The sequence below is a fragment of the Chiroxiphia lanceolata genome, chromosome 12, assembly GCF_009829145.1.
Source record: "Chiroxiphia lanceolata isolate bChiLan1 chromosome 12, bChiLan1.pri, whole genome shotgun sequence".
Lineage (NCBI taxonomy): Eukaryota > Metazoa > Chordata > Aves > Passeriformes > Pipridae > Chiroxiphia > Chiroxiphia lanceolata.
The window spans coordinates 12740476-12766677 of record NC_045648.1 but is presented as its reverse complement, the minus strand read 5'-3'; the positions used below and the strand labels follow the sequence as shown (position 1 = coordinate 12766677).

Sequence of the window (26202 nt, the reverse complement as noted above, 5' to 3'; positions counted from 1 at the left end):
ACCCACTGTGGAAATTCTAAATTTGTACAAGGAAAAAGTATACTCTCTTCTAGGGCCGTCCACGCAACACACTTGCATAAAACAGAAGATAGTTGTGATTTTAGAAGTTTCCTGCGAGCCTGCCCGGTGTCTGGTGTTTTGTTTTAGCTCACCAACCGCGGGCACACGCAGACTGTGCACACGCAGCCACGCACATGGTCGGTCCCGGCTGCAGCCCCCACACCGGGCTCCTCGGGCACGGTCCCCCGTGAGCAGCCCACGAGGATACGTACCCGGTGCATGGGCGAGAGGCAGCGGCGAGGAGGCAAAGGGTGCCCCTCTGGATCTCGCCGTGCTGGGCTGTGAGGTGGGGGTGCGAGGAGGACGGGCCGGACGTTTCGTGGTGCGCCACGGTCCCCATGCCCGCACCCCGCGGTGGGGACACACCTCGTCTCGCTAGCGTTGTGGAGGGGCAGCAGGGCAGAAGCGGGGCCAGGCCTGGCTCGGACGACGGGGCTCCGTGCCGAGGCCCTCGTTTCGGCCGCTGCTGCGGTGCTTTGGGCTCACAGTGCGGGGCGAGGGGTCTCGCTGCCTCGAGGAACCATTGAACGGCGAGGCCCCATGGTCTTCCGAGCAGTGCCCTCCTCCTCTTACTGAGGGGAATCTCCACAGGCCTTGCTCATAAAGTTAGGGCAATAGCTCCGGGAAAAAATAACCCTGGGGTTTGATTTCAGCTCCATCCCACGGGGACTCTGCCCTAGGACAACTCCCATCCCTCTTCCTGCCGCCTGCGTTCCCCGTGGGGCCGGTGGCCCGCTGACAGCGAACTCCTGCCCCTCACCAGGGAAGGGGCCTTGGAGCTTTCGGCGGAGCGCAGGGACGGTGGCAGCCCCCGTCATAGACCTGGTCCCGCGGGGCGAAGCAGTTTGCCCTCGCTCCGGGGCTTTGCCAGGACAGGTGCTCAAGCCCCATCCCTCTCTCCGTGGAAAAGACACCCAGGTCCCGGCCTGAGTCCCAGCGCTGCGAGGACCCGCTTGCTGTCCTAGAGCCTCGGCGGGGCGATGTGGGGGGCACGCGGCTCCGCGGGGCGCCGGGAGCAACCGCGGGCCCCGACGGCGGAGCGGGGGGAAGCGGCAGCGGCCTTTGTGCGCCGCCGGCCCGGGGCCGCCCGGCTGCGGCCCCGCGGCTCTCCCGCGGCTCGGCTCGGCTCGGCCCGTCCCTCCCGCCGCTCAGCGCCGCGCACACGCCGCACTCTGCCCGGCGTGGTTCGTTATTGTTAATGGGCGAACAATAGGCACATCTGCCCTTTCTTCCAGCATAAAGGCACCTTAGCTAACGAGGGGGGCCGGCGGGTGGGCTCGCTTGTTCTTTCTCCTCCGCCTCCTTTTCTTTCTTTTTGGGGGAAAAAATAAAAGAAAACCAGCGGCATGTCTGGCTGCTCGGCGCCTCGGGGCATATGTTCGCCTTGCACCGCCGGGCACGCTCGGCATCCCCAGCGGGGGCTGCAAGGGGGCGTCCCCCCCATCGCATCGCCTGGCCGGACCCCGCGGGATCCCTGGGGACGGAGGGGTGCGGGAGCTGAGCCGCACGGGTGACCCCGATCGGACCCGGAGCGCAGCGCCACGGGGTTCCCGCCGCCCGTCCCCAGGCCGGGCAGCGGGAAGTTTCCCGGCGGGGCACCTGAGAGGAACGACACCCGGGACAGCGCGGGGGGACACGGCGGGCACGGCCCCCGCGGGCGCCCCGGGGCAGGGCGGCCGGAAGCTCACGGGTGAGGTTAGGAGGCTCCGCGCTCACGGAAAAACGCGGAGTCACCGAAGGGGCGGGGCGGGTGTCCCCGCTCCCCGCGAGCCCGGCGGGAGGCGGGGCGGCCCCTTTGTGCCCGGGGCGGGGGCTGTGGGGGCTGCGGGGGTTGCGGGGCCCGTCCGACCCTCGCGGGGCAGCGACACCCCCAACTCTGGGCGCCGCCGCGCGCGGCCCGCGCGCTTAAAAGGGGCGCTGACGTCACGGGGGCGGTGCCGGGCGGCGCGCAGGCGCGGTGCGGGCGGCGGCGGCGCTGCAGCAGCAGGAGCGGAGCGGGAGCGCGGCGCGCACAGAGAGCCATGGCTGGGGATGGCGAGGGACGCGGACACACACCCGCCGCGGCCGCGGCTGCGGGGCCCGGCCTGAGGGAGCGGCGGCCCTAGGACCGGCCCGGCGGCGCCAGCCAGCAGCGGGGGAGGGGGGGGGAAAAAACAACCAAAAAACCAAAAAAACCAAATAAATACATTGCCACGAAATAATAATAATAATAAAAAAAAATTTAAAAAAAGGGAAAGGGAAAGCCAGCCAGCCAGCCAGCCCGGCAACAGCAGCAGCAGCAGCAGCAGCAGCACCGCCACCAGCCCGCAGCGCCTGCCCGCCTGCCCGCGGGAGTAACCGGCCGCCGCCAAGAGCTCCGGGACGCCCCGCCGCCCACCAGATAGATGTGCGGTCCCACCGCCCGCACGGCCGACGATGAACGCGCAGCTGGCGATGGAGAACATCGGCGATCTGCACGGGGTGAGCCATGAGCCGGTGCCCGCCGCCGCCGACCTGATGAGCGGCAGCCCGCACCACCGGAGCGCGGTGGCCCACCGCGGCAGCCACCTGCCGGCCCACCCGCGCTCCATGGGCATGGCGTCCATCCTCGACGGCGGCGACTACCACCACCACCACCGGCCGCCCGAGCACGCGCTGACGGGCCCCCTGCACCCCACCATGACCATGGCCTGCGAGACACCCCCCGGCATGAGCATGAGCAGCACCTACACCACGTTAACCCCTCTGCAGCCTCTACCTCCCATCTCGACGGTCTCGGACAAGTTTCCTCACCACCACCACCACCATCACCACCACCACCATCCCCACCAGCGGATACCGGGCAACGTGAGCGGCAGCTTCACGCTCATGCGGGACGAGAGGGGTCTGGCGTCTATGAACAATCTCTACACCCCCTACCACAAGGATGTTACCGGCATGGGGCAGAGCCTCTCTCCGTTGTCTGGATCGGGCCTGGGGAGCATCCACAACTCCCAGCAAGGGCTGCCCCACTACGCTCACCCCAGTGCCACCATGCCCGCCGAGAAAATGCTCACCCCAAATGGATTTGAAGCCCACCACCCTGCCATGTTAGCCAGGCATGGCGACCAACACCTCACCCCCACCTCCGCTGGCATGGTGCCTATCAACGGGATCCCACACCATCCCCATGCCCACTTGAATGCCCAGAGCCACGGGCAGATCCTGGGCTCTGCCAGGGAGCAAAACCCTTCTGTAACTGGTTCGCAGGTCAACAGTGGAAGTAATTCAGGGCAAATGGAAGAAATCAATACCAAAGAAGTAGCTCAGAGGATCACCACCGAGCTCAAACGGTACAGCATCCCCCAGGCTATCTTCGCCCAGAGGGTGCTGTGCCGCTCTCAAGGGACGCTCTCAGACCTGCTGAGGAACCCCAAGCCCTGGAGCAAGCTCAAATCCGGCCGGGAGACCTTCCGCAGGATGTGGAAGTGGCTCCAGGAGCCGGAGTTTCAGCGGATGTCTGCTCTGCGGCTTGCAGGTGAGCCCACTGCGGGGTGGTCGGGGCACGGCGACGGCGGCGGCGGGGCTCCGGGCCTGGGCAGGCCGCCCCAATCCCTGCCTGGCCCTGAAGAGCAGCCCCGACCTCCCCTTCCGCCGCTCCGTTTCTGTCCTCTCCCCGCTCCCTCTCCCGGCTCCGCGCACCGGCACTGTCCGGTTCCTGCACGCCGCGCTCCCGCCTGCCAGACAAAGCCGAGCTGGGGCTCGGGCTGCGCACTGCGGCGTCCCGGCTCTGCCCATTCCCCGGCCGGGGCGCACCCGCCAGGCTCGCCCGCCGCCGGTAACGGGGCGCCACCGAAAGCCGCACCGGCGGGAGCGCTGCCGGAGCGCGGAGGGTGAGGCGGAAATGCTTGAATTGGCGGCTGAGCCCACGGACGGGGTGCGGGGCCCACGGGCGGGGTGCGGGGAAGTCCCGGTAATGCCCCGCCGAGAGGAGTCGTTCGGTGTGTCTGCTTTGTGTCGGGGGCAGCGGGCTCCGGTCGCAGCGGCTGGTGGGGCTCGGGGCCAGCGGCCCGTTCGGGTTAGATGAGCTGGAACAGGGGTTTCGCACGAATGAGCCGAGCCCGGCGGGTGAGCGGTGGCTGAGAAACGCTGTTGGCTAAAATCGTTAGATTTTTTAATTTTTTTTTTTTAATTTTTTATTTTTTTTTACTGGTTGTAATTATCATTAGGCCGCGGAGTTTGAGTTTCGCGTGGATGTCTCTGCGTGAGACGAGCCGTCCGTGTCGCGGCTTCGCTGCTCCAGAGCTTCACCCCGCTCTCGGCACTTGCTGCCCGGTGTAGTTCCGAGCGGGTCCCGTATTGTCTGCTCGGACATGGCCGTCCCGGTCCATACCTGTGCCCCGCTGCCCCAAACCCTCCCGTCTGCGCTCCCGGTGCAGAGCCCGCGTTTAATATACCGTGAGTGAGGGTTTGTTAATTAAGTGATAGGTCTCCATTAATTTGTCCCTGGAGAACGCGAGACAGTCAATCCGAGTTGGAGCCGGGGTCACTGATCCGTTTCACAGACAAAAATAAGGGAAGGGCCAAATCTTTCTCCTTTCAAAAGCGCAACCGGTCTTGTGCTTTCGAGTACCACGACGGTGGGAATTTGGAACCGTTTCCCGAGCGTGCGAGGAAGCGGCTGGGCCACCAGCGTGCTCCATGCCTATTTTCAGCTAACCTACCCGTTCCTGAAACCTAAAGCAGAGCTAGGAAAGGCCCGGGGCAGGACCATCCTCCCCGGTGCCCGTCAGTGGGAGGACGTTGCTCTCTTTGGCTTCCACTCCTGCGACACAGTTTCAAAGGTCTGAATTCTCAGAAAATGCCCTTTCCGCCTTCCCTTCCTCAGCAGCCACCCCACCAGGAGAAAACCCTCGTCTTGCTGGTGCTACCCTGGAGAGGAGGATGGAGTTTGTGTTTCCAATATCCCCGTAACGATTGCTAAGGCGAACTTTCTTCGATTTGGAGCGTATTTTTACGACAATACGGTCGACCTGAATCTCATTTGCATAGATCGATACTGGAAACAACCCCTCGCTTCGGAGCCTGCTGGCATCCCTTCCCTGGCGCTGCCAGCCGGGAAGCATTGCCAGCCCCAGCTGCTGCAGGGCCGGGCAGGAGGGAGGTGGCCGTGCTCTGCCCAGCTGCCGGGTCCGGAGGGTCCCATTGTTCGCTTCTGCCCCCAAACCGCCCCTTCCTCCAACCACCTCAGCATAAACGGATCCCGGTAATCCCGTTAGGGAGACAAAGCCTCATTATTCCGCCTTCCCTTTCCGATGAAACCCGAAAGCTGGCACCTTGCAGAAACGTCTTCCCCGGGGCGAAACGGGGCTCGCAGCCCGGGGGGGGGAGGGAAAAGACGCTCGCAGCCGGGCCCCCCAGGGCTGTCCCCGCGTACCGGGGGCTCCGCGGCCTCGCCCGGCACTGCCCACCCGGGCGCAGGCAGCACGTGGGCATTTGCATAACGCTGCGTCCCAGCCAATGGGGGCGGCCGGAAGCCCCCCGCCCCGCCCCTCCCCGCGCAGCCTGCGCGCCCCCGCGCTGCCGGAGACCCGCTGTATGTAAATGCATAAAGTATCGATTTTATTTTTCGTGCAGGTTTTAAATGTGCGATGATCTTACTAAGTGGTAAAAAAAAAAAAAAAAAAAAAATCTGCCCCGATTGATATTGATGTACGAACATCAATTCAAAATAACATAAATTACTGCGGCCGGCGCAAATTAAATTTCACTGTCCAAATTATAACTCACTCCAGGGCGTTTAGAGAATTATCAGGTAGATAAATACCCAGAGCCGCCTTCATTTCTTCCCTTTCTGATTTCCTGCAGACAACAACCGGCAGGCAGTGAGGGGGATGGAGCCGACTTATTTTAGGCCTCGCGGTCTCGCCTAGCACTTTATCTTGAGTATTTGCCCCTTCCAGCCATCCCTGGGGGATTCCTACCTCCCAGATTACAGAAGCTCCGACAAATAGAGGAAAAATTGGTAGTTACATGGAAGCAGGATTGAGGTCTTGACACTTCCTGGGCTGTCTCTTGAAATGTAAGCAGAACTGCTAATTGCAAAGCTGACCTCTTCCAGCCTCCATCTTATTCCTCCCATCTCCCTTCTCTTCTCTGTTCTCTTTTCCTTTGTCTGTCCCACTCTCTCTCTCCTCTCTATCACTGAATATTTATCTATTTGACCGTTTCTCTGTTAGTCTTCCCTACCTCCCCCCGCCTTCACTGACATTTGGAAGGGCTGCGAAGGGGCGCCAAAAAAAATAAATATAATTAAAAGAAAAAGTACATCATTTGTTCAGCCTGCTGGGATTTAAGGGTGAATTTATTTCAGGTTACTTTCGTGTGTGTGTGTATGAGAGAGGAAACAAGAAAGGATAAAGAAGGAAAAAAAACCCGACTCGTCTTGTTCAGGAAAAATAATCTGCTTCGAGCCATTTATTGTTAGAACCGCGTCTGTCCACCAGTCCCGCACGGGCTGCCCGCAGGTCGGGAGGGAGAGCAGCGACCAGGGAGAAACGCGGCAGAGACACGTTTCGGGAACGGACGAAAGGGGTATAAGAGACCCCAGGGCTCCTTAGGATCTGCTGCAAGGGGTGGCCGCTTCGCTGAGATGAGCCCTCTGAGCGAGCTGGTCCCGAAGAGCCCCTCCGTGGTGGGTCCCCGGGCTGGTGTTAGCGGCGAAGGGGCCGTGGGGGACCGGCGCTCAGGCAGGGGCTGGCCCGTCCCTCCAAAACTGCTCGATCTTTGCCTGCGACCTGACTGGTATTTTTCGTAGCTGCACCTCCTTTCCTCCTCTCCTCTTATCCTTTCTCCCTCCCGATGTGAATCCCGGCTAAGCTGAAACCTTGGGAAGCCGGCGAGAAATTCTCGCCAAATTAACTGTAGAGAAATCGATGGAGTAATCAGAGCGTTTTCCACATTAAATATGAAATCTAATGACGCCGTTTGCACCTCTCGCCCGCCGCCGCCCCCGTGCGCTCCGGGAAGGTCGGGGCCACCCCGGCCCCTGTGGCCTCATTAGGGGCTGTTTAATATTTACCCGGCGGGGACTTTGCATAAACGCATTTGCATCAGGGAGGCGGAGGGCATCGACCGGGGCCTTCACCGGCGACACTCCGAGCGCGGCCGGGGCCCGGGGGACGGACCCTGCCCCTCCCGGCCCTGCGGACCGCCCGGCCACCGCGGGGACGGCCCGAGCCTGGCCCCGCGCATCTTGAGCGGTGACAGTGGCGCGGTGCTTGGGCCGAGGCAAGGTGCCCCGTCCCGGGGGGATCGGAGGGCAGGAGAACAGTCCCCGTGATGCCCCCGGCGCGGTCGTGCCAGCCGCCGCAGCGCCCGGTGCGCATTCGGGGGAGCCTGGGACGCACTTGTTTGCCGGCCGTGTCCTTCGGCGGGATTGATTTACAGCCGCGTTTGCCCTTCGTTAATGTTTGCCCAGCGGGAGGAGGAGGAGCGGGGCCGGGCGAGCCGCGTTCCTCCACACTGGGCCGAGCCCGCCCCGAGCCCGTCCCCACGCAGCCCCCGCCCCCGCAGCGCAGCTCGGCTCCTGCTTGTTTGTTCGTTCGTGCGTTCGTTCGTTTTGTTTGTTTGTTTTAATTACCCACCGCGTGGTGGGGCGGCACCGGGGAGCCGTGTCCCGCTCCCACCCTCGCTGCCGTTTGGATGAAACAGGCTCAAGGCAGGGCCGCTCCCGCCCGTGGGCACCGCCGGGGACGCCCCGGGGGTCTCACAGCCGGGGTGTGGGCGCGATGCCCGCCCCGACCGGCCGGGGCCACCGCGTCCCTCGCAGCCCTCGCTCGTCGCCCCTCTGTTCCCGGGGCCTCTGCGCCATCTACTGACCGCCGGCGGGCGGGAGCGGCCCCGCCAGACCGGGCACCCCTCCTGCACCGGGCGGCGGCGGTGGCTCCCCGGGCCGAGAGGCGAAGGGTCCGCGGAGCCCTGCGGGTGGAGGGCCCGCTGCTGGCTCCGTCCGCTGATTCCCCGGGAGCGCAGCCCGGCCTGACTTCAGCACCGCGGACAGCGATCTCCGGCACGGACCGGCCCCGCCTCCGCCCCGGCGGCCCCGCTCCCGGGCGAGCCTCGCGGGGCCGGGGCCAGGCCAGCCCCAGCTCCCGGTTCATGGACGGGGCCGCCCGCAGCCCGGGCGCAGGTGCTTGGTGAGCTGCCCCGCGGCTGCCGGCCCCGATGGGGAGCAGCATCGCATCGATTGTACGCAGCGGCAGCCGGCAATTAGTGCCGCGGGACGCGCCGGGCTGAGCGGCCCCGCTGCGGCGGCGGGGGCGGCTCGAGGGGACCTGTTTGGGGATGGGTTCCTTCGAACTGGTACGTGGCCAGAGGAGAAGCGAGCTCCCCCCAGCATGGTAATTTGCAAGACAGAGGGGTCCGGATGCCCCAGGAGGAGAGGAGAGGTGCGTGGCACAAGGACTGTGCCTGCCGCAGATGCCACCAGTGGGGACCACGGGCGCTGCCGGCGCTGCAGCTGGGTGCTGGCGTGTGCGGTCTGCGTTTTACAGGGCCGGAAAGGAGCTCGGTGGTCGGACTGAGACAAAATCGTCCGGAAACGCGCAGGCCAGGTATGAGTCTGTGTTTGGGTTTGCCTGTACCGGCACTAAACGACAGGTTCTGCTTTGCCTCAGACAGCCTTCACCTGTCTGTGTAGCCGAAGGGTTCGCATAAGCTCCACACAAGGAACAAGTTGGTTTCGAGGGAGTCCTAAGGTGGCTGAAGCGCAGGAGCTGTTGCTTATTTGCTGGTGACTTTCGCCTGAAGACTGCAGGCATCGAAGGGAGTTTTTCCTGAGGACTGAGAGGGACCCAGCATGGCAGTGTGTCATGGTCAAATCGATAAATGTTGATTCACGTTTCAAACATAAATCTATCTGGATTAATCATACACGGACTGAGAAGTGACCCATACTTGCAGACTGTCTTTGGAAACGCAGCTGACTTGAGCCGTTTTGCTTAAGAAGAAGTCAGTTTTATGATGCCGAAAGCTTAATTTATAGGAACAATTTATTAGCTCAGCAGTAGTTTTCATTTTTTCCCATTTTAGGGCGATAGGAAGTCTCAGTGGTGACATTTTCTGTACAGCCTAAACGGCAATTAAGGCGCGATGGATGGATGCTGTTCCGCCGGTATCCGCGGCAGCACCGCGAGCTGCTGCAGGATGTGGAGCAGGATCTGGCGTGTGTGGGTGCTGACTGGTGGAGCTAGAAATGCTGCTGCTTCAATTAGTGAAAAGTATTAAATCAGATGGCATGGGGCGCTCTTCCTTAGTGCTTGGGTGCAGAAGCCACTGAAGTGAGCCCGCGCTCAGACTTTGGATATTTTGGCGATACAGAAGAATGCACACGTTGTCGCATGCATTACAAACTCGTCGGTAAGAAGGGACCCACAGGTGGTGAAGTTAATGCGGGCGGGTTTCCCGCAGCCCCTTTCCATCCCCTCCCCATGGCACAGGCTGCCATACGGCTGCTCCGATGCCCTCCAAAATGGAGGAACTCCTTTATGTCATCACTGACACATTTCTCGTTCATGTGAGACATATTTCGTTATTTTGAATATATTGGAATTAACCGAGAACTTAAAAACTGGGGAAGCGGGAGCCGGCAGTCAGGTCCTTGGGAACGGAACTAGGGAAGCTGCCCAGGTTTTTCAGTATGTTCAACCCTCAGTGTTCCAGCGAAGGTTTTGCAACAGATTTGCAGCTGCTCAGAAACTCCATTTTCGGCGGCTGCAGCAGAGCCGCGGGCTGGGACCGCGGGAAGGGACAGAATAACCCGGCTTGACGCCGAGCCGCCCGCGGGCGAATTCAGTCCCACGGCTACGAGCCGGCGTCCGCTCCCGGGTCTGTCCCGCGAACCCGCGCGGGCGGGAGATGGGCGGGGCGGGGCGGGGCTGCTGGCGCTGCCCGGGGGAGGAGAGGTGCGGGGCGGGGCGGGGCAGCCGCTCCCTGGCGGCGCGGGGCGGTGTGAAGCGGCACGGAGCGGGCTGAGGAGCGGAGCGGGCAGGTGCAGGTCGGACGGGGCGGGGCGGGGCAGCGTGTTCCAGCTTGCGGTGTGCGGAGCAGAGTGCTGCGGAGCGGCTGGCGCTCCCCGGCGGGGCGGCGTGGAGTGGTGCGGTGCGGAGAGGCAGCGCGGCTGCAAAGCGCACGGTGCGGAGTGCACGGTGCGGTGCGATGCGGACCTCACGGCGCGGTGCGGAGCGGTGTGGGAGCCCGTGGTGCGGAGCCTACAGCGCGGTGCGGAGCGCACAGTGCGATGCGACACAATGCGGTGCGGTTCGATGCGATCCGGAGCCCACGGTGCGGTGAGACGAGGTGCGGAGCCCATGGCGCGGTGCGATGAGGTGCAGTGCGCAGCCCACGGCGCGGAGTGGAGCGGTGAGGTGCGGAGCGGTGCGGTGCAATGCGGAGCGGTTAGGTGCGGGTATCCAGCTCCATGGGAGCGGTGCGGTGCAATGCGGAGCGGTTAGGTGCGGATATCCAGCATGGGACGGGGAGGTGCTGAGAGGTGCGGAGCGCACGGAGCGGTGCGATGGGATGCGGTGTAGTGCGGAGCGGCTCGATGCGGTGCAGAGCGCACAGCGCGGGCGGCGGGGAGCGGGGAGCGAGGGCCATCCAGCGGCCGGGGGCTGCCTGTGCCGCTGCGGCGTTGCGGGGGGGAAGCCGGACCCGGCTGACGCGATTAAAATATTGATGTAGTCGCAAAAATCGTTCATTAAGGCAATTTAATCTTTGCTATTAAATGTCCTTTCAATTCATTTGAGGTAATTAAGATGCAGTTTAAGTGATTAAATTCTAATTACTTATGTTAGACAAAGAAATATTTGTCACAGTAATATGGTTAACTAAAGACCCAGCTAAAGAAATTTAGCATTTACTTCAAATGATACCGCAGGAAAATCGGGTGCTTTCCCGTGATTGATCCACTTAGCAACATATTCTATAACGGTGATGTCAACTCGCTGAAGTGGTTACAGATCCATCAACACCAAGTTTGTGTAAACCCCCCTATCCCCCAATGCTGAGTCAGCGCTCCTCAGTCAGATTCACTTCATTATTCCAGGGGCAGCAAATTAAGGTCACTCATTTTAATACAGTGCACAGGAGTGAGGTGTTTGCCATTCCGGCTCAGCTGGGATCTGTGTGTTGGCAGGCTGATGTCATTCTGTGAGCTTCCCATATAGGAACGCGTGTTCATCTCTCTTTATGTTATGAAACAACAAAAGAGTATTCCCTAGATTTGATGGCAGAGAAATGAGGCACAAATCAAAAGATCTCTGAGTATATGGAAACACCTGCACTCTTAATAGGCATAAATACAACTCACCAGAGAAAAAAGTGCAAAATGCTGAATGATGCCAGGGTAAAAAGAAATAATTTAATGTGGGCTCAGACATTTCAGAGTAGACAATATTCTCTTGTTGAATATTGTTGAATATTGTTGGATATTGTTGAAAGGGGAAAGCAACCAATTGGGCAGCAACCAATGACCTGTGTCACCCATGTGGGCTTTCATCACTAAAAAGGTGGGAAAGGCCTTATCCCGTGGTGGGCTGAAGTTTTTGGGAATGCTCTTTGAAGCATCAAAGCTGTCAACTACCTGCTACAGCAGGAGTATACGGCCACAAGTTGCCCCCACATGTGGAGACTGTCTCAAGCAGCACCTTTCCAGAGGGATTCCATTTCCCAGACATCTTTGAAGACCCCGGGGCAGTGAGAAGAAGGATGGGGCAGTGCAGGGGACCACCAAATCATGACGTATCAGAGTGAATGTCACCCAGCAGCTGCGGTTATTCATTCGGGTCAAACAGATTTGCTTGGATTTAGTTCATGTGGTGACATCTACCCTCAGGTAGCGTGTGTCTTATATACCTCTTTTCTTGTTTTCATATTTCCTTGTGTAAAGTTTTTGATAATTGGGAAAGATCTGTCATCTGTGTGTCTCTCTGCACACTCCAGAGGTGTTATTCACATGATAAGGATGGAACTTAGCACACTTGATTATATATTATTGCCACCATGAATTTACCATAAACTTTTGACTACTTGTTTCCACTGAGCTGTTGTAGCCAGTGTGATTAGGACTATCTTTGGCAGTCAAAGTCCTTAAGCAGTTTCAGTCTCCTGCAGAAATACTGAAGCCTTTTCCATCTGAAGGTAGAACTCTTTCAGAAGAATATCCTCCATGATACCCTCTAGTCTGTACCAGTGAAGAATTTTGACTCTCTAAAAATGTTATTGGATATTGTGTGATGTTTCAAAACTGGAAGCAGATGATTTAGAGATTCCCGTGTGGACACAGTTCAGACCGTAGCTGAGTCACATCTCAGCCTTTACATGAGAAATTAGAAAATATAACCTGATACTGGAGATATTAGAAAATACACATATAGAGAGACCTCTGGAAGGGCTTTTTATGTCTTTAAGACAGTCCTGTACACATGAAGTTGGGATAACTAAAAAACTAGGCTTTGCGAGAGGAGGGTGAACAGATGATCATCACAAACTTCTGAGAACTCTCTCAAGTCAGTCTAAAATATGCCTCCTTGTTTCTCCCATGGCACATATAGAAATGCAGAGCTTTTGTTGGCAATTCTTTGAGCTAGACTGCACCATTTCTTGGGGTTTTCCCACTCACAGGAAGGACGACTGCTCTAAACCCGCAGTAACAAAGCTGTTGGCTTGTAAGCTCCCTGTTGTTTTCTGGGAACCTTGCACTGGGGTCTTTGAGAAAAGGGTAAAGCAGTTGTTTTTTTATTCCTATCTGTCTGAAGCAAGTATAATGCTCATGGAGACTAAGGGTGAGATAGTCTTCAAAGCTAAACCAGTCAAGTGAGGGTGGTGGTGAAGACCCCAGAGCTCAGTGTTGAGTTTACCTTCTGATGTGAAGCAACCAGAAAGTGCATCCTCAGGCAAGACAGAGCTGAGACTACAGTCATGAGAGAACCTCAATTCTCTTTTTTCCCCAAAATGAACATTTCAGCTACAAAATGGGTTCCTACAGGCTCCTTCTGCCCATAGTGTCCAGCTCAGCCTCCCAGCCCCAGCACTAATTGGTGTCAAACAGTGTGAAATGTGGTGGAAATTAGCATGGTGTGAACCTGCTCACAGGGAGCTGAACCAAGACCACTGCATCATCTCATGCAGGGTACTTGATGACCATCAAGTAATAATGGCTTGTGGTCAGCAGTGACCTAGGCCAGAGCTGGAAATGTGTCCCATCACCTCAGGGTGAAAGGTCCTGTATCCCTTGTTGGTGGCCAGCACACATCTCCTCTCCATGTCAACAAGCTCTGAATTCAGCATGGCTGGAGACATTGTTGTGCAGGTGTCCAGACCTTGCTGGTCTGGACCCGCTCTGTGTGCAAACAGAGGGGAAAAGGACTCCCTGAAAGCAGAGACCCACTGTGTGAACTGGCTTCCTCCTCCACAGGGTGAGAAGACTCATTGCCAAGGCACCAGTGGGGCTGTACCCTTGCCTTCCAAAAGCAGCTGTGATGCCATGTGGTGCACTCAGGCAGGCACACTCCCCTCCTGTTGTGCTGCATCCCTACTCCTCTTCCAGCCCCTTTGTACAGGCAAAATCCTGACCGTGGCCATTGTGTGCACTTCTCCTGGAGCTGTGGGAACTGCTGCAGGCAGCTGGTGAGCACTGTGACCCTGGGAGTGCCTGTTGGTGTGCTTGTAAGGGCACAGCTCTACCAGTGCCAGGTCTGAAACCACCCAAATCCACCTTCTTCCTCAGTGTTCGCTCATTCAGTGATTGCACCACAGTGGGCCACCAGCTGAGCAATGCCTCTCACAGGGAGAGTTGCCCTCTGCCATCAAAACTAGCCACAGGGCTTGGGGCAGGGTTTGCCCAAGTAGAATTTTCTTTTGTTGTTCCCCCTACTCCAGTGCCACTTTTCAAGAAAAGCAGCCAGCAGAATTTGTGGTGATACTTTATTACATGCTCAAACCAAACCAGCAGATATCAGTTTTATTGAGAGCATTACCAGTTCCATTCTTTGCTTCTGGTTTACAGGAAGGAAAATTTGTGTTTGCCAGAAACAGCTAGGCACACGTGCACACACCAAGTGCTCCTGAAAATTGATTTATGGTAATCAGGGGTTTTGCCTCAGATTTTAAAAAGAAATCCACTCTCTAGGGATGAAAGGCTAGATCAAGTGTCAGGGTTAACACCTGAGCTTACTGTAATCTTGACTTTTAGACTGACCAAACAGTGTAGTTCACATCACAGGTGGGCAAAATATCCTCTTCACTATCTCGACTTAAAGATGCAATTAGTGCATTTTCACAGGGGACACAATCCTGCTCACACCTCTGGCAGTGCAGGACTGATCCCACTGTGCTGCACACAGCCAGGTGGTGCAGAAGACCATCGATAGACTGGAGCTGCAGAGGTGAGACCACAAATCTGTACCAGGCACAGGCAACTGGGCCTCAGATGTACAGACCTTACAAGGTTTGGCAAGTTTACTTGACCGAATCCCTTGGGTGACTTAGAAGGAACAAAGGGAGACAAAAATAGATTGATGGACTGTGTCAGGAGAATTGCAAGTGTCAAAAATATCTGTTGCTCAGGGCAGAGGAAGATGGAAGTGACTGGAACAGGCCAGAGTTCAGGAGTGGATTTATAAGGTTCCTTCTGGCACTGATAATATTACAATGTCATATCTGCACGTGTGTTGCCAGAGTCAGGGCGACTCTTTCTTTATCCTCTGCTTTGCTTTTTTCCTAATGAGATTTTCCTAACAGGCTTTTTCAGAAGGCATCACATGGAGCATCGCTCAGGCAGGGCAACCCAGAGACAAAGCAGGGCTGTCTGCAGCAGGGAGCGAGGGCAGCCTGTGAGCAGGCATTGCTGTGGGAGAGGTGCACCCCTCTAGGGAGCTCAGCACCCCACAAAGCACCCGAATTCAGTGTCTGCGCTGTGGGAGGGTGTCTGTTAACAGTGCTCAAGGGCAAGGGGAAGAAAAGGACATCAGTGCAAATGACTGTAAATATCTTCTCCTACATAAAGTAAAACCGAGATGAAGTGTGAGATGAACTGTTGTGAAGACAGGGTCTGGTGCTTTTCCAAAAAAGCGTTTCAGTTGATGTCTCTGGAGCCTACCCTCAGCAGACACCCTCACTGGCATGAGGGGAGGACCTGGCAGAGCAGGCATAGCTGCTGTGCCTGAGTGTGACCTGGCTCAGGCTGCTGTCCACCCTTGCAGTGTGAGCTGGCTGGTCTCTGTGCCTGCTCTGGATACACTCTCACGTTGGAGCAGATTTTATCCCATGGTGTACATTTGTTCTCTGGCAAGCTGGAAGCTACAATTTATTATTAAAATTGATTGGCTCCAGTGCAGGGAAAACGATCGCAAGGAAACCCTATTACGGTTTTTCATTATCGCCATTATTTATTTTTAAGTGCTATTAATATTCCTGAGTCTGGACAAGACAGAAGATGAGAGGTGGTATCTACCCCTGCTGCTCACAACCCAAGGCCTGGCAGTGCTGTATCTGCAAGGGCTCTTGGAACAACCGAGCACATTGGAAAGTTTTTGCCCTCAATCTACCTCTGGCAAATGCTAATGGGAGTAGAGCTGAAAAAGAAACAAGTTTTGCATTACCTAAAAATGATCCAGATACCAAAGCTGTTCCCAGTCTCCCCAAGGTGGAAGAGAGCTCTGCAAGCAGTGCTGGGCAGGGACAGGTCCAGCATGTGGCTCAGCAGGCACCAAGGGGACGGGAGGATCAGGGCTAAGCTGGGGGTCTCTGCTTGGCAGCCCCAACTTCACCCACTGGGGTGGGTGTGTCATGTCCAGCAAGGACTGAACCCATTCCATGTGAGTCTCTGTGTCTCAGATACAGTCCCACATTGCAACTGAGTCAATCTCTCTCTCTGAACCAATGCATCATGAGTCCTGAATCCGAAGCAGAGTTGCTCCAACTTGGATGTGAGGACAAGAACTGGCTTATTTCATAGGCTAAGCCAGAGTGTATCACCAGCTGTTCCCACCAGCTGTGAACCAAGCCTGAGGAAACTAACAGTCCAACATGATAGTGTGTTAAAAAAATAAAGCTCACTCTGGTCTGCAGAGTGAAGAGATGGCTCCCAGCTTTTATGGGGAGCACCACAGGAACCTCAATGCTCGCTTTCTGATGGGCTTGAGAAAAATGAAGTTTTATTCACAAAATACTGAAATGGGCTTATTTGTATCACAGACTGGATAGGTTTTATTTTTTTCTCCTCAGCAACAAGCACTTTTTTCTTACTTCTGTGATGTCTCTAGCAGTAATCATGTGGTCTCTGATACAACTGAAGTTGAGAAACAAGGTATATTGTAATTCTTGGGACATTTTCTAAGGAAATAGCTGTTCAGGAATAATACATTTCAGGAAGCACAAGTTCAGGAAGACAATGCAAACTGGTTTCACAACAGATGGTTGGTTTTTTGTTATTCTGTATTATTTCAGAGAACTCATGTACTAGTTTGTGATTGAAGCCCCAGGGGCTCACATGGCTAATTGAGCTAGCTTTGTACCTACTGCTGTGACTGTCATTTGGGATGTGATGATTCAGTCTGAAGGATTGCACAGCGCTGACTCGGATCATGCTATTTGTGCTGTTAGGATTTTGTGACAAATTATGATCTGGACAGAGTATCTAGGTGGAAGATGAAATTTGTTTAGTCTTGGAAAAAGGAAGGTGTAAACCAGGGTGAGCAGAAATTAAGCACTAGGCTTGTTAGAAGGGGCAGTGAAAGCTGGAGGCTGAGGCTGTTACAGAGCCAAGCTCCTGCAGCTGTTTTCCTGGGAATTTCTGATTGTCGAACAATTAGAGGTGTAAAAAAGGCTGAGATGCTATTGGTATCTTCTTTGCTCCTCATTCTTAATATTTGTCAGTAAATAACAGACTATTCTTGAAAAAATATTTTTAACTCTTGATTTGCCAATGTTAACTTCCAGTGGGGATGCAGATTATTTCAGTGGGCACCAATCCCCACCGTGAATTCAGCAGTTTGATTTCAGCAGGGGCTTGTGTGCATGAGGAAACCTGTTTTTCAGCCCAGAAACTCCCCAGTTTTACAGGTCAGGTTGTAACTTCAAAGCATTCTTCAAAGGTTTTCAGATAAAAATAACTCTTGAAGATATGAGTTTGGAATCCCAGACTATTTGATTGATGTGTCATTACTTGTGAAAGAACGTGTAGCTGGAATATATATTGTTAGAGAGCTTTTCAAAAGCTTCTCCTCAGAGGGGGCTGAGCCACCAGTGTCTTGGTCCCTTGGCCTCTCTGGGCCAGCAGAAGGAGCTTTTGCAGCTCCTGGATCCTGATCTGTGTAGTTCTTATTTCTCAAGTACAAAAGGTGTTTTTACACCTCCCTCAAGCAATTTTGTTATCAAGTGCAGGCTGGTGCTTGGTAACAATAGGATTTATAAGAAGAACCTTTGTAAAGTAGTTTGCTGTTTTCATTCCAATAACCATGGAATAGGTGGAGATACTGCACAAAGTTCTTCATATGATCAGCACTGGTCTCCACAGAAACCAGGACTAGACAGACTCAGAGACAGAACATTCATATCACCTTCAGAAATACATCTCTCAATTGTTATTAAAGGGCACTGTTAGAGAAAAAAAAGGGGAAACAGACAACTTCAGACACTTATGAAAGTGAGACAGAGGAGTCTGTCCTCCCAAGGAAGCCTTTATCTAGCAAAATGCTAACAAGATGAGCTGGCAGACAGTAAAAGGCTGACAGGGGGATCTGGGAGTCTTCCTCACATCCCCTCAGATCCTGCCTGGCAGGTGATCCGTGAGGCAGATTTCAAATTGCAAGCAGCCTTCAATAATGTAAAGCAAAATAACATTCTGAAATGGAAAGGAGGGATGATAGATGAAATAAGGTGCAATTCTATAAAGAAAATTTACTATACCATTGTTTTTCATGTCAAAACATGTTTATTTCATTCAGAATACATCTGCCTGTAGGACCCTGGTTTCTCACAGTTCTTTATTCCTTAGTCAGCAAAAAGCTACAGAAATGGATTGAAAGCAACTAATGAAGGTAAAAAATATGGGCAAGGTTTACTTCAGAGTTCAGTGTATTTCCCCTCTTCCTCATAGAGATATTAAATAGTTAAATTCCCAGCACTAGTGGGTGCTATCAAAGTGTAAGCTCTCAGTAATAGAATTTGCTGAGTTTTAACAGACAACAACAAAGGTATTTTCTAACTTTTATTCCTCATACTTTTTATAGTTTGTAATGAGTTAGAAAATTCAGTGTCACACATCCTCTTCAAATTTGGAAGCTGACACGAATGGTCCTTTTTCCCTAGTTTGTCCTGTGCTGTGTGCCTGTGTGCTCCTCTGCCAGCCCTCTCTAACTGTCCTCCCCTTTCTTGCAGCGTGCAAGAGGAAAGAACAAGAGCACGGGAAGGATAGAGGGAATACACCCAAAAAGCCTCGGTTGGTCTTCACTGATGTCCAGCGTCGAACTCTACATGCAATATTCAAGGAAAATAAGCGTCCATCCAAAGAATTACAAATCACCATTTCCCAGCAGCTCGGGTTGGAGCTGAGCACCGTCAGCAACTTTTTCATGAATGCACGGAGGAGGAGTCTGGATAAGTGGCAAGACGAGGGCAGCTCCAATTCAGGCAACTCATCTTCTTCATCAAGCACTTGTACCAAAGCATGAAGGAATAACCACGAACTAAACCTCGGTGGAAAAGCTTTAAAAATAAATAAATAAATAAATAAATACTGACCAGGACCTCAAAATAGCAGGTTTATACTTAGAACTATTTGAAAAAAAAATATTTATAAGTCCAAAGAAACCAAAGACTTATTTCACCTGCATTATGACTTTGTTCTAAGACACACACTTTAGTAGGATGACGACTTGTGAAAAAACAGAGAGGAAGAAGAAAGCGAAACGGAGGGAACAAAACAGAATGCAAAGAGAAGAGAAACAGACCACTGGTCTTACACCTTTGCCCATTATCATCTTCACCGTACTTGGCTGTTTAGTGGTTTGGAGCATAGTGATTTCCTGTCATTGAACAGACATCTCTTTGGATACAGCTCTTCATTTCCACAGCAATTGCCATGAAGGTGTATAGTGTATCTGTACTGCGTACACACCGGTGGTTAGGGACTTAGTCAGGGCTGGTCTTCAGAGAGGGTTGTGCCATGGCACAGCTGACAGAGCGTGGAGTCGTCTGAATTCCTTTGAACGGTAGTGTGATTTTTGCTGTTTCACAGTTTGAACTTAAACCGGTGCAACGCCCGGGAACAAGTTCAAACTAGGCAAAGAAATTTTGAATGGTACCTAAACCAGTGCATTCTCTTTGTTTGTTAAGGAATGTTCAGATTTAAAAAAGGAAAACTATTCCATCCATAAAAAAAAAAAATCGACTAGCTACCAAAGAACACATTTAATAATTATATTGCAGGTATTTTATTGCAATGATTTTAATATTCCAAAGCTATTTTTACACAAAATACTATGTAGAGTTATAGGTATAAACTAATCTAACTGTATAACACATAAAACTTGTAATCAAGACTGTTATTTGCAATTAGTAAAACCACATTATCGTTTCTTTCCATGATTGGCAAGAAAGAATGTCACCCGAGGAGATCGCAGCCCCTGGCAGAGCACAGGTACTGAGGATGGGATGCTGCTGCCGTTGAACTCAGTGGGCCTTTTGGTCCCTGACTGCAACGGGAGCGAAAAAAAAGGAGCCACGTGTTCCAGCCGTGTGTGAGGCTGTGGGAGCCGCCGTGCTGCATCCCCAGGCGCTCTCCCAGGCTGGCAGTGCTGGAAGCCCGGCGCGAACCGTGCGCTGTATTTCAATGCGGCTCAGCTCTGCCATCTAGCCTGCGAACAGGAGACCTGAGGCACTCAGTATGCAAAAACGAAACGAATTGAGAGATGCAAAACCACAGGGCTCAGTGTCTGATCAATACTCATTGACATTAGTGAGCTTTTTTTTACCTATTGACTTTACCAGGCAAAGGAATAGTAATAGCTTCGAAGGCTTGTGGTATTTTCCTGTTGAAAACAGTGGTACAACATCAGTTAATGCTGGTGGGAAGAGCTCCAAGAGAAGCTCTAGTAGTGCTTTTGGAAGGAGAAATTGTGATCCCTCTGAATTCAAGAGCAAAATTCCCATGACACTGAGATACAGCCTGATGTTTTGTGGCTTCGTATCTGTGTGTAGCAGGCTGAGCTTTTGTCCCATGCATTCTTTCTTGCTCATCTATTAGTCAGGATAATGCATGAAATAGTTTAAAGTTTGTAGCTGAAAAGCTTTATATGCTCTGTTGCTAACAGACCCATAGGAGAAAAATCATCCCGTTCCTACTCTGATAAAATTAAAAACAAAAGAGTGCAACATCTGCATATTAAATTTTAGTGTAAGGGGAAAATAGACTTTAAAAACCATACATGTGCCTGTTAGATTTCTAACCGGTGTTTCAAATTACTGTAGTAATTATGCTAGGTATATTAAATTCCAAAGTAACCAAATATGCAGTCATAGGCCCAATGCAAGGACTAGAAATAGGTAATCTTAATTACAACCTTTTTTTTTTTTAATTAAAAAAAAAAAAGAAAAAGGAAAATTCAAGGTAAACTAGAATCCAAACACTATCAACTGTACCAGATACTGGTTTGGGGATGAAGCCCACTCAAAATACCAGTGACACCAAAGCTGAGCAACTTTGTAGCACCAGTTACTTCCCAAGAGGACAGGGTCTAGTGAAGGTAATTTCCACTAAGTGTTTAGAATACAGATGAAATATCTCTTTATTAAAATAAAGTAAAATAAAACCAAGATTTTTTGGCATTCAATATTTCTCCATATTTCAGTATGTTAAACCCACTTTAAGACTCACAAAGCAATTGTCTAGGAAAACGGAATCTGATCTGGGAGTTTTTTGAGTCTCTAGCTTACCTTAAATTTTAGCAAGCTTTCTTTTGAAGTGTTCCATCCCCACTGAGACACTGACATGGCATCTTTAGTAAGCTCACATATAAAGTACCTTATGAATGCAGTCTCACTAGTGTAAGGTTAATAAAGGACAGTGATAACTAACGGTTTAGTTTTTTCCAGCAAACGCTGCTTTGTAACGTACCTATAGTTTAGAAAAGAAAGCCTTATTTATTTAAAACTTGAGAATTTAAAAATGCAGGGAAATTCAAAGTACATTGCCGCATTTTTTAGTATTTTCATTGTATTGTCTTTATAGACTACTTGCTGAAACCAAAGAGAACTTTCATACCAGCATTAAATTTGCACCCAATATGCAATTTCAGGATCTCTGATACACACACATGCAAGCCCCTAAGTAGGACTGTGTATATGTACATGCACACACATTTTTGTGGGGTGTATGTATGTATACATGTGCACACACACGTCCACACACACTAAAACTGATGCACAAGTTATAGCTTTTAAGTGTTTTGGGTTTTTTACATGTCTGTTTAAGTATATATAAACCTTTTGGTTTTCTATAAGCCATTAGGAACAAACCACTCTTCCCATAAGCAATATGCGCCTCATACTCTGAATAGGCAAAGAACACACTTTTCTTTGATTGCTTTCAAAACGTGAAGCAAATAACTATGGAACTGCTCATTCTACCTGTAAAGCTGTGTTACCTCTGAGCAGACTGCCCAGCTGCACCGACTGAAGCATGGACAGGTTACCTGGTGCTCCCTGGCTCTGACTGGTGCCATTACTCGACAGGGCGCCCTTGAAGGGGAGCTTCTTCTAATGCTGCGTTTCACATTACACAAGAAACCTGTCTCTGTCCTATTACTGTCAATCTTTTGGTTCATTTCATTCCTGACTAAATGGAAATTAGTTTCAAATGCAACAAAAAAGCATCTAAAACTCTGCCAGGAAGGGTTAGGAGAGGGAGCAGAACCTGAAACAGTTTGGGAGCATCAGGAGATGAGGCTTCAGTCGAAGGTGACCCCACGGGCAAGAGGGCATTAGGAACATGCATTCAGCTCACAGGCTGCATCCAAAACTGACCGCAGTGACCCACAAGGGGAGGCTGGCCAAGAGGTGAACTGTCCGCATCCATTCCCATTGTAAATGGCATTATATTAGATTTCCAGGAAAATAAAAAAACAGAAACAACAAAAAAAAACCAAACAAAAAAATTCCCCATTCAGACCGACTCACACCACTCTGTTAGCCCTGCATGGCTTCCCAGGGCCGCAGCCTCCTCTCCTTACTCAGGTAAAGCAAACCCAACCAGAGCGAGCCAGCCAGCAACGGGGCTTTCGCTTGAGAAGTTGCTCCTGCACAACCAGTGCCAGGAGCAAATTCCCAAGCAGCTGAGTGGCCAGGGGTGCCCTGGCATGAGACCAGCCCCAGGGCTGCCCATGGGCACCACTCTTCTCCTGAGATTTCAGGATAAGGACGTGGTGGTGGTGGGCGCTGCCCCAGGGGCTGCTGCTGCCCAGAGGGCTCGGAAACACTGCTGAGCTTATACCAAAGAGTCTTAGGACACCTCTCCTCACCTGAGTTGTAAACAAGACATTTTTACCCCCAAAAACAGTCCTTCTTTCTACTACTCTTCCTCCTATCCTCCTCCTCTTCCTCCTCCTTTGTACATAGGGATGAAAACTATGCATTTAGCAAACAAAGAGAAAGCACTTACCCTTTTCTATCTCACTGCGTTTGGGTGCATTCAAAGGCCCAGGGGCTAATTTTGAGACTTTGCTTAGCCTCCTGGTTTATTATTGTGGTGTGGTTAGCTTTACAATACATTTGGTAACTATTTGCTAAAGACAAAGAAGCAAAAGGTAAGGAATAGCTACTTCCACGTGTTAAAAAAAAAAAAAAAAGAAAAAAAAGAAAAAAAAGTGTGTAAAGATCTACTATTTATAGTGTGAACCAAAGACGCTACCTCACTCGATTTCCATTGGTGATTTTAATCACATGATGATACCAAAGAATACCAAAGATTTTTCATGCACGGCCTTGGTCTGGAAAGGGAACTCATCCTCCTTCTTACCTCCATTCCCCTCATCCCCCTTCTTCACCCTCACTCAGTGTGTAACCTTGTCTTCATTCTTAGTGGTAATGCTAATAACCTTACGAATACTTCTCTTGCTACAACTGCTACTACTGACGATGATAAGGATAATAATAATAATAATAAAGCTCTAGGCAAACATGTTGCAAACTTTGTAAACTCATAGGACGAGTGCCTTGCTTGAACCAAAGTGTTAAACCGCTGTTGACCTCTTTATCTCTCACCTTATACTCTTTGAATACCTCAGCCTGTTAGAAAGGCCACTAATGAAAAAAAGGAATAATTCTTCACCGTGGTGCTTTTTGCCGTGCAACCATGCAATGAAACTTTCTTTGATACCAAAGGAAAATGTTTTTTTCCACTTTCTTGCTGACAAACCAAAGGTTCCCTCTTCTTTCCCCCAAAGCAGCTTGAGTCCCTCAGCCCAGACAGGCCGTGCATCGCTTTTACCAATTCCTCCAAATACCTCATAGTAATAAATCTTTAGGGTTATGTTGTATAGAGAGTCTATGTGATAAGGCAGAACTTACTAGTTTGATAATTGTTAAGGTTACTTAAAAAAAAGCTTTATAATTCTTATTTATTTTGTAGGGGTTGTTTTGTTTGTATATTCCTTTTATATTGTTTGGTTTGGGTTTCTTCTTTTTTCCTTTTTTTTTTTTTGGCAGAACTTCTCTGTTATACTCAAGGAAGATCTTATTCCTGGGAATGTTTCAAAGTGGGTAAAGATCGCTGTTTGCAATGAATGCAAGAAAGGGAAACATGGCTTTGATTACTTTTGTTTCAACTAGGATACTTTGTGTTTGCTAGTTGATGTTCTTTTCACAGGGTAAAAAAAAAAATATTCTCTGCTGTGATAAATGGTTCCTATTTTTTCTCTATAATGTGCTGTGACTTTTAATTTAATTACCTTTTGTATACACTTATTTAATCACTGCTTTAATTTATGACTATGTAGTTTTAAAAAAAATTGTATATAGTAGATTCAAAAATGGCCAAAGCTTTATGTTACAATCTTTTCATTCTTGATGCTGAGATGAACTGAAGGAGAGTGCTTCTCTTGACTGCAGGGTGTATCTTCAGCCTTGTCTTGGCATGCACTTCCACCTGTGTTACAAACACTGCCAGGTTACCCCCTCCAGGCCTCCCTTCCCCCCAACTTGTACATGCCAAAATGAGTGTTTCAAGGTAGTACTTTTGTCACTTAGGAAGCAGAAAGACATTATTAGTGTGTTTTTTCTTTAATTTATTTGTCTTTTTTCTAGAAAGGTTGCTTTGTGGGTGAGACCCACACATCCAAAGAATTTAAAAGTCGTTTAATGTTTAAAAAGCACTGGCATTTGTGAGAGATTTTGCTGAGTTTTTGTTTTCCTTCGCCATTCGCACGGGTAGCGCAAGCAAGCGGCGGGCGCAGGCCTTGGGAGAAAAGCTGACTTGACTCTGGAATCCTTGCTCACGGGAAGGCCTTTGCGGCGGGCGATGGGATGGCGCGGGTTTGGAGAGCTCTCCAGGGTTGGGGCCACCCGCGGGACACCACCGGGTCACCTGCTCTCCAGCCAGGGCCTGCAGGGGACGGGACAGGGGCCACGGGGCACAGCTGAGTCCCCCAAGAAGCTGCAGCTTCATCCAGGCAGAACTGTGGTGCCTCAGGGGCAGGTGAGCACGGGGGGGAGCTGTGCTGTGTCCCTCCCAGGGACCCAGGCACAGCCCCTGCCCCGGTACCCCCACATCTCGAGGGACGACAAGGCGGTTTTGAGTCAAAAAGCAAAAAGAAAAGGGTAATGACAATGATAATTCTGCAAAGCTGATGATGGCATCATGGCACAGAGAATAGGATGCCACTCGCCTGTGTTTTATTTTGCATAAAGAATAGGTTCTGTTTCAGCTGAGTGTTGTGTGCTGACACAGTTTGTGATGGCTGTAAATATTTCCTTTCCCATGCAGTAGGTGAGCCCCAGGTGTACCTCATTTTCCTTTGAGGGGATAGTGAAGGGGTTGAGGGAGGGAAGGACAAGGGCAGGGTCTAAGCTTTTGGTCAGAAGTTACACTTTCTAGGTACATTTTTTATACTTCAAGTATTGAAATGGGGCAATAAAGACGCTCTGAAATGCAGGATCATTAAATGGTCTGTTGTTGTGCATTGGCTCAGTGTCTGCTTTTAATACAGGAGCTAATACTGTGCAATGAGTTACGCTTCACGTGGAGGGGGAGGCAAAGTATTAGTCTGTGAATCCAGCATGAGCCATCGAGCCCTGGACAAACTGTGCTTAGGGAGCCGCGGTTTCCTGTCCTGTTCCGGTAGTTTGGCATTTCACGGAATGTTCTGCATTTACTGCATTTACTGCATCCTCACTGTGGGGCCGCGTTAGTTTTGCAGCCTGAACTGGACGACAGGGAATGTAGGGTACAGCCTTGTCTTTGACTCGCTCGGGCCTGCGCACCCCCCGCCCGCAGCCCGGGACCCCCGGCACCCCCCGGACCCCTGCCCGGCCCGCCCTCCCCCGGCTCCCGCCGCAGAGGGGGCGACAGAGACAATCACAGGTCCCAGCTCCGTAGGGGTAGGAAATCTTCCCAGAGCAAGCGGGAGTTCTTCCAGAGCAACGGAACAAAACCAAAAAAAAAAAAAAAAAAAAAAAATGGTGGGAAAAAAAAAAAAAAAAAAAAAAAAAAACCCGCAACGAAAACAAAGCGAAGATTTTGCTAAAGCCCTTTGCTGCCATCTTTAGTTCGCCCATTAGGAAGCAGCAGTAGTTTATGCGTTGCATCTGCATTTCAGACTAAGTGATTATTGTACCTAATTACAGTTGATTGCTGATATTTCCTCACTCTCTCTCTTAGTCAAGCGCTTCTTCTGTATTTTTGTGTGTAGCGATGACAAGTGCAGTGCGCTAGGCATTGCCCTGGGTTGGGTATGAGTATCTCCTGTACTGCGTTAAGATTTCCTTAAGTTACTTTTTTTAAGCTTTGCTACTGTTCTCACTTTATGCCGTGCAATATCATCTGCTGTGTTTGCTAAGCGAAAAGGAAAAAAAAAAAAAAAAAAAAGAGAAAAAGAAAAAAAAAAATAAAAAAGCAAGTGATGATGT

At 51.6% G+C, this 26202-nt stretch overlaps 1 protein-coding gene across 4 annotated transcripts; it reads left to right on the top strand.

Annotated features, from left to right (window-relative positions):
* Window positions 1-2250: 2250 nt before the first annotated feature.
* On the top strand, window positions 2251-26139 carry ONECUT1 (one cut homeobox 1). 4 transcript variants are annotated; one of them, XR_004359334.1, is made up of 3 exons: window positions 2251-3556; window positions 4248-4476; window positions 4907-4989. XR_004359334.1 is itself a non-coding variant. In XM_032700501.1 (2 exons), exons 1-2 carry the CDS (start codon window positions 2476-2478, stop codon window positions 4990-4992), a joined length of 1164 nt encoding a protein of 387 aa, XP_032556392.1. In that variant the 5' UTR covers window positions 2251-2475; the 3' UTR covers window positions 4993-5427. The 4 variants fall into 4 exon arrangements, 3 of the variants coding, with proteins under 3 accessions (XP_032556392.1, XP_032556391.1, XP_032556390.1); XM_032700501.1 differs by lacking the exon at window positions 4248-4476 and having other exon boundaries at window positions 4910-5427; XM_032700500.1 differs by lacking the exon at window positions 4248-4476 and having other exon boundaries at window positions 4907-5427.
* Window positions 26140-26202: the final 63 nt, after the last annotated feature.

Coding starts and splice junctions, on each gene's coding strand:
- ONECUT1 (XM_032700499.1), top strand. CDS start 2,476: ATGAACGCGCAGCTGGCGATGGAGAACATCGGCGATCTGCACGGGGTG. Junction 3,557..18,459: donor GTCTGCTCTGCGGCTTGCAG/GTGAGCCCACTG, acceptor CCTTTCTTGCAG/CGTGCAAGAGGAAAGAACAA.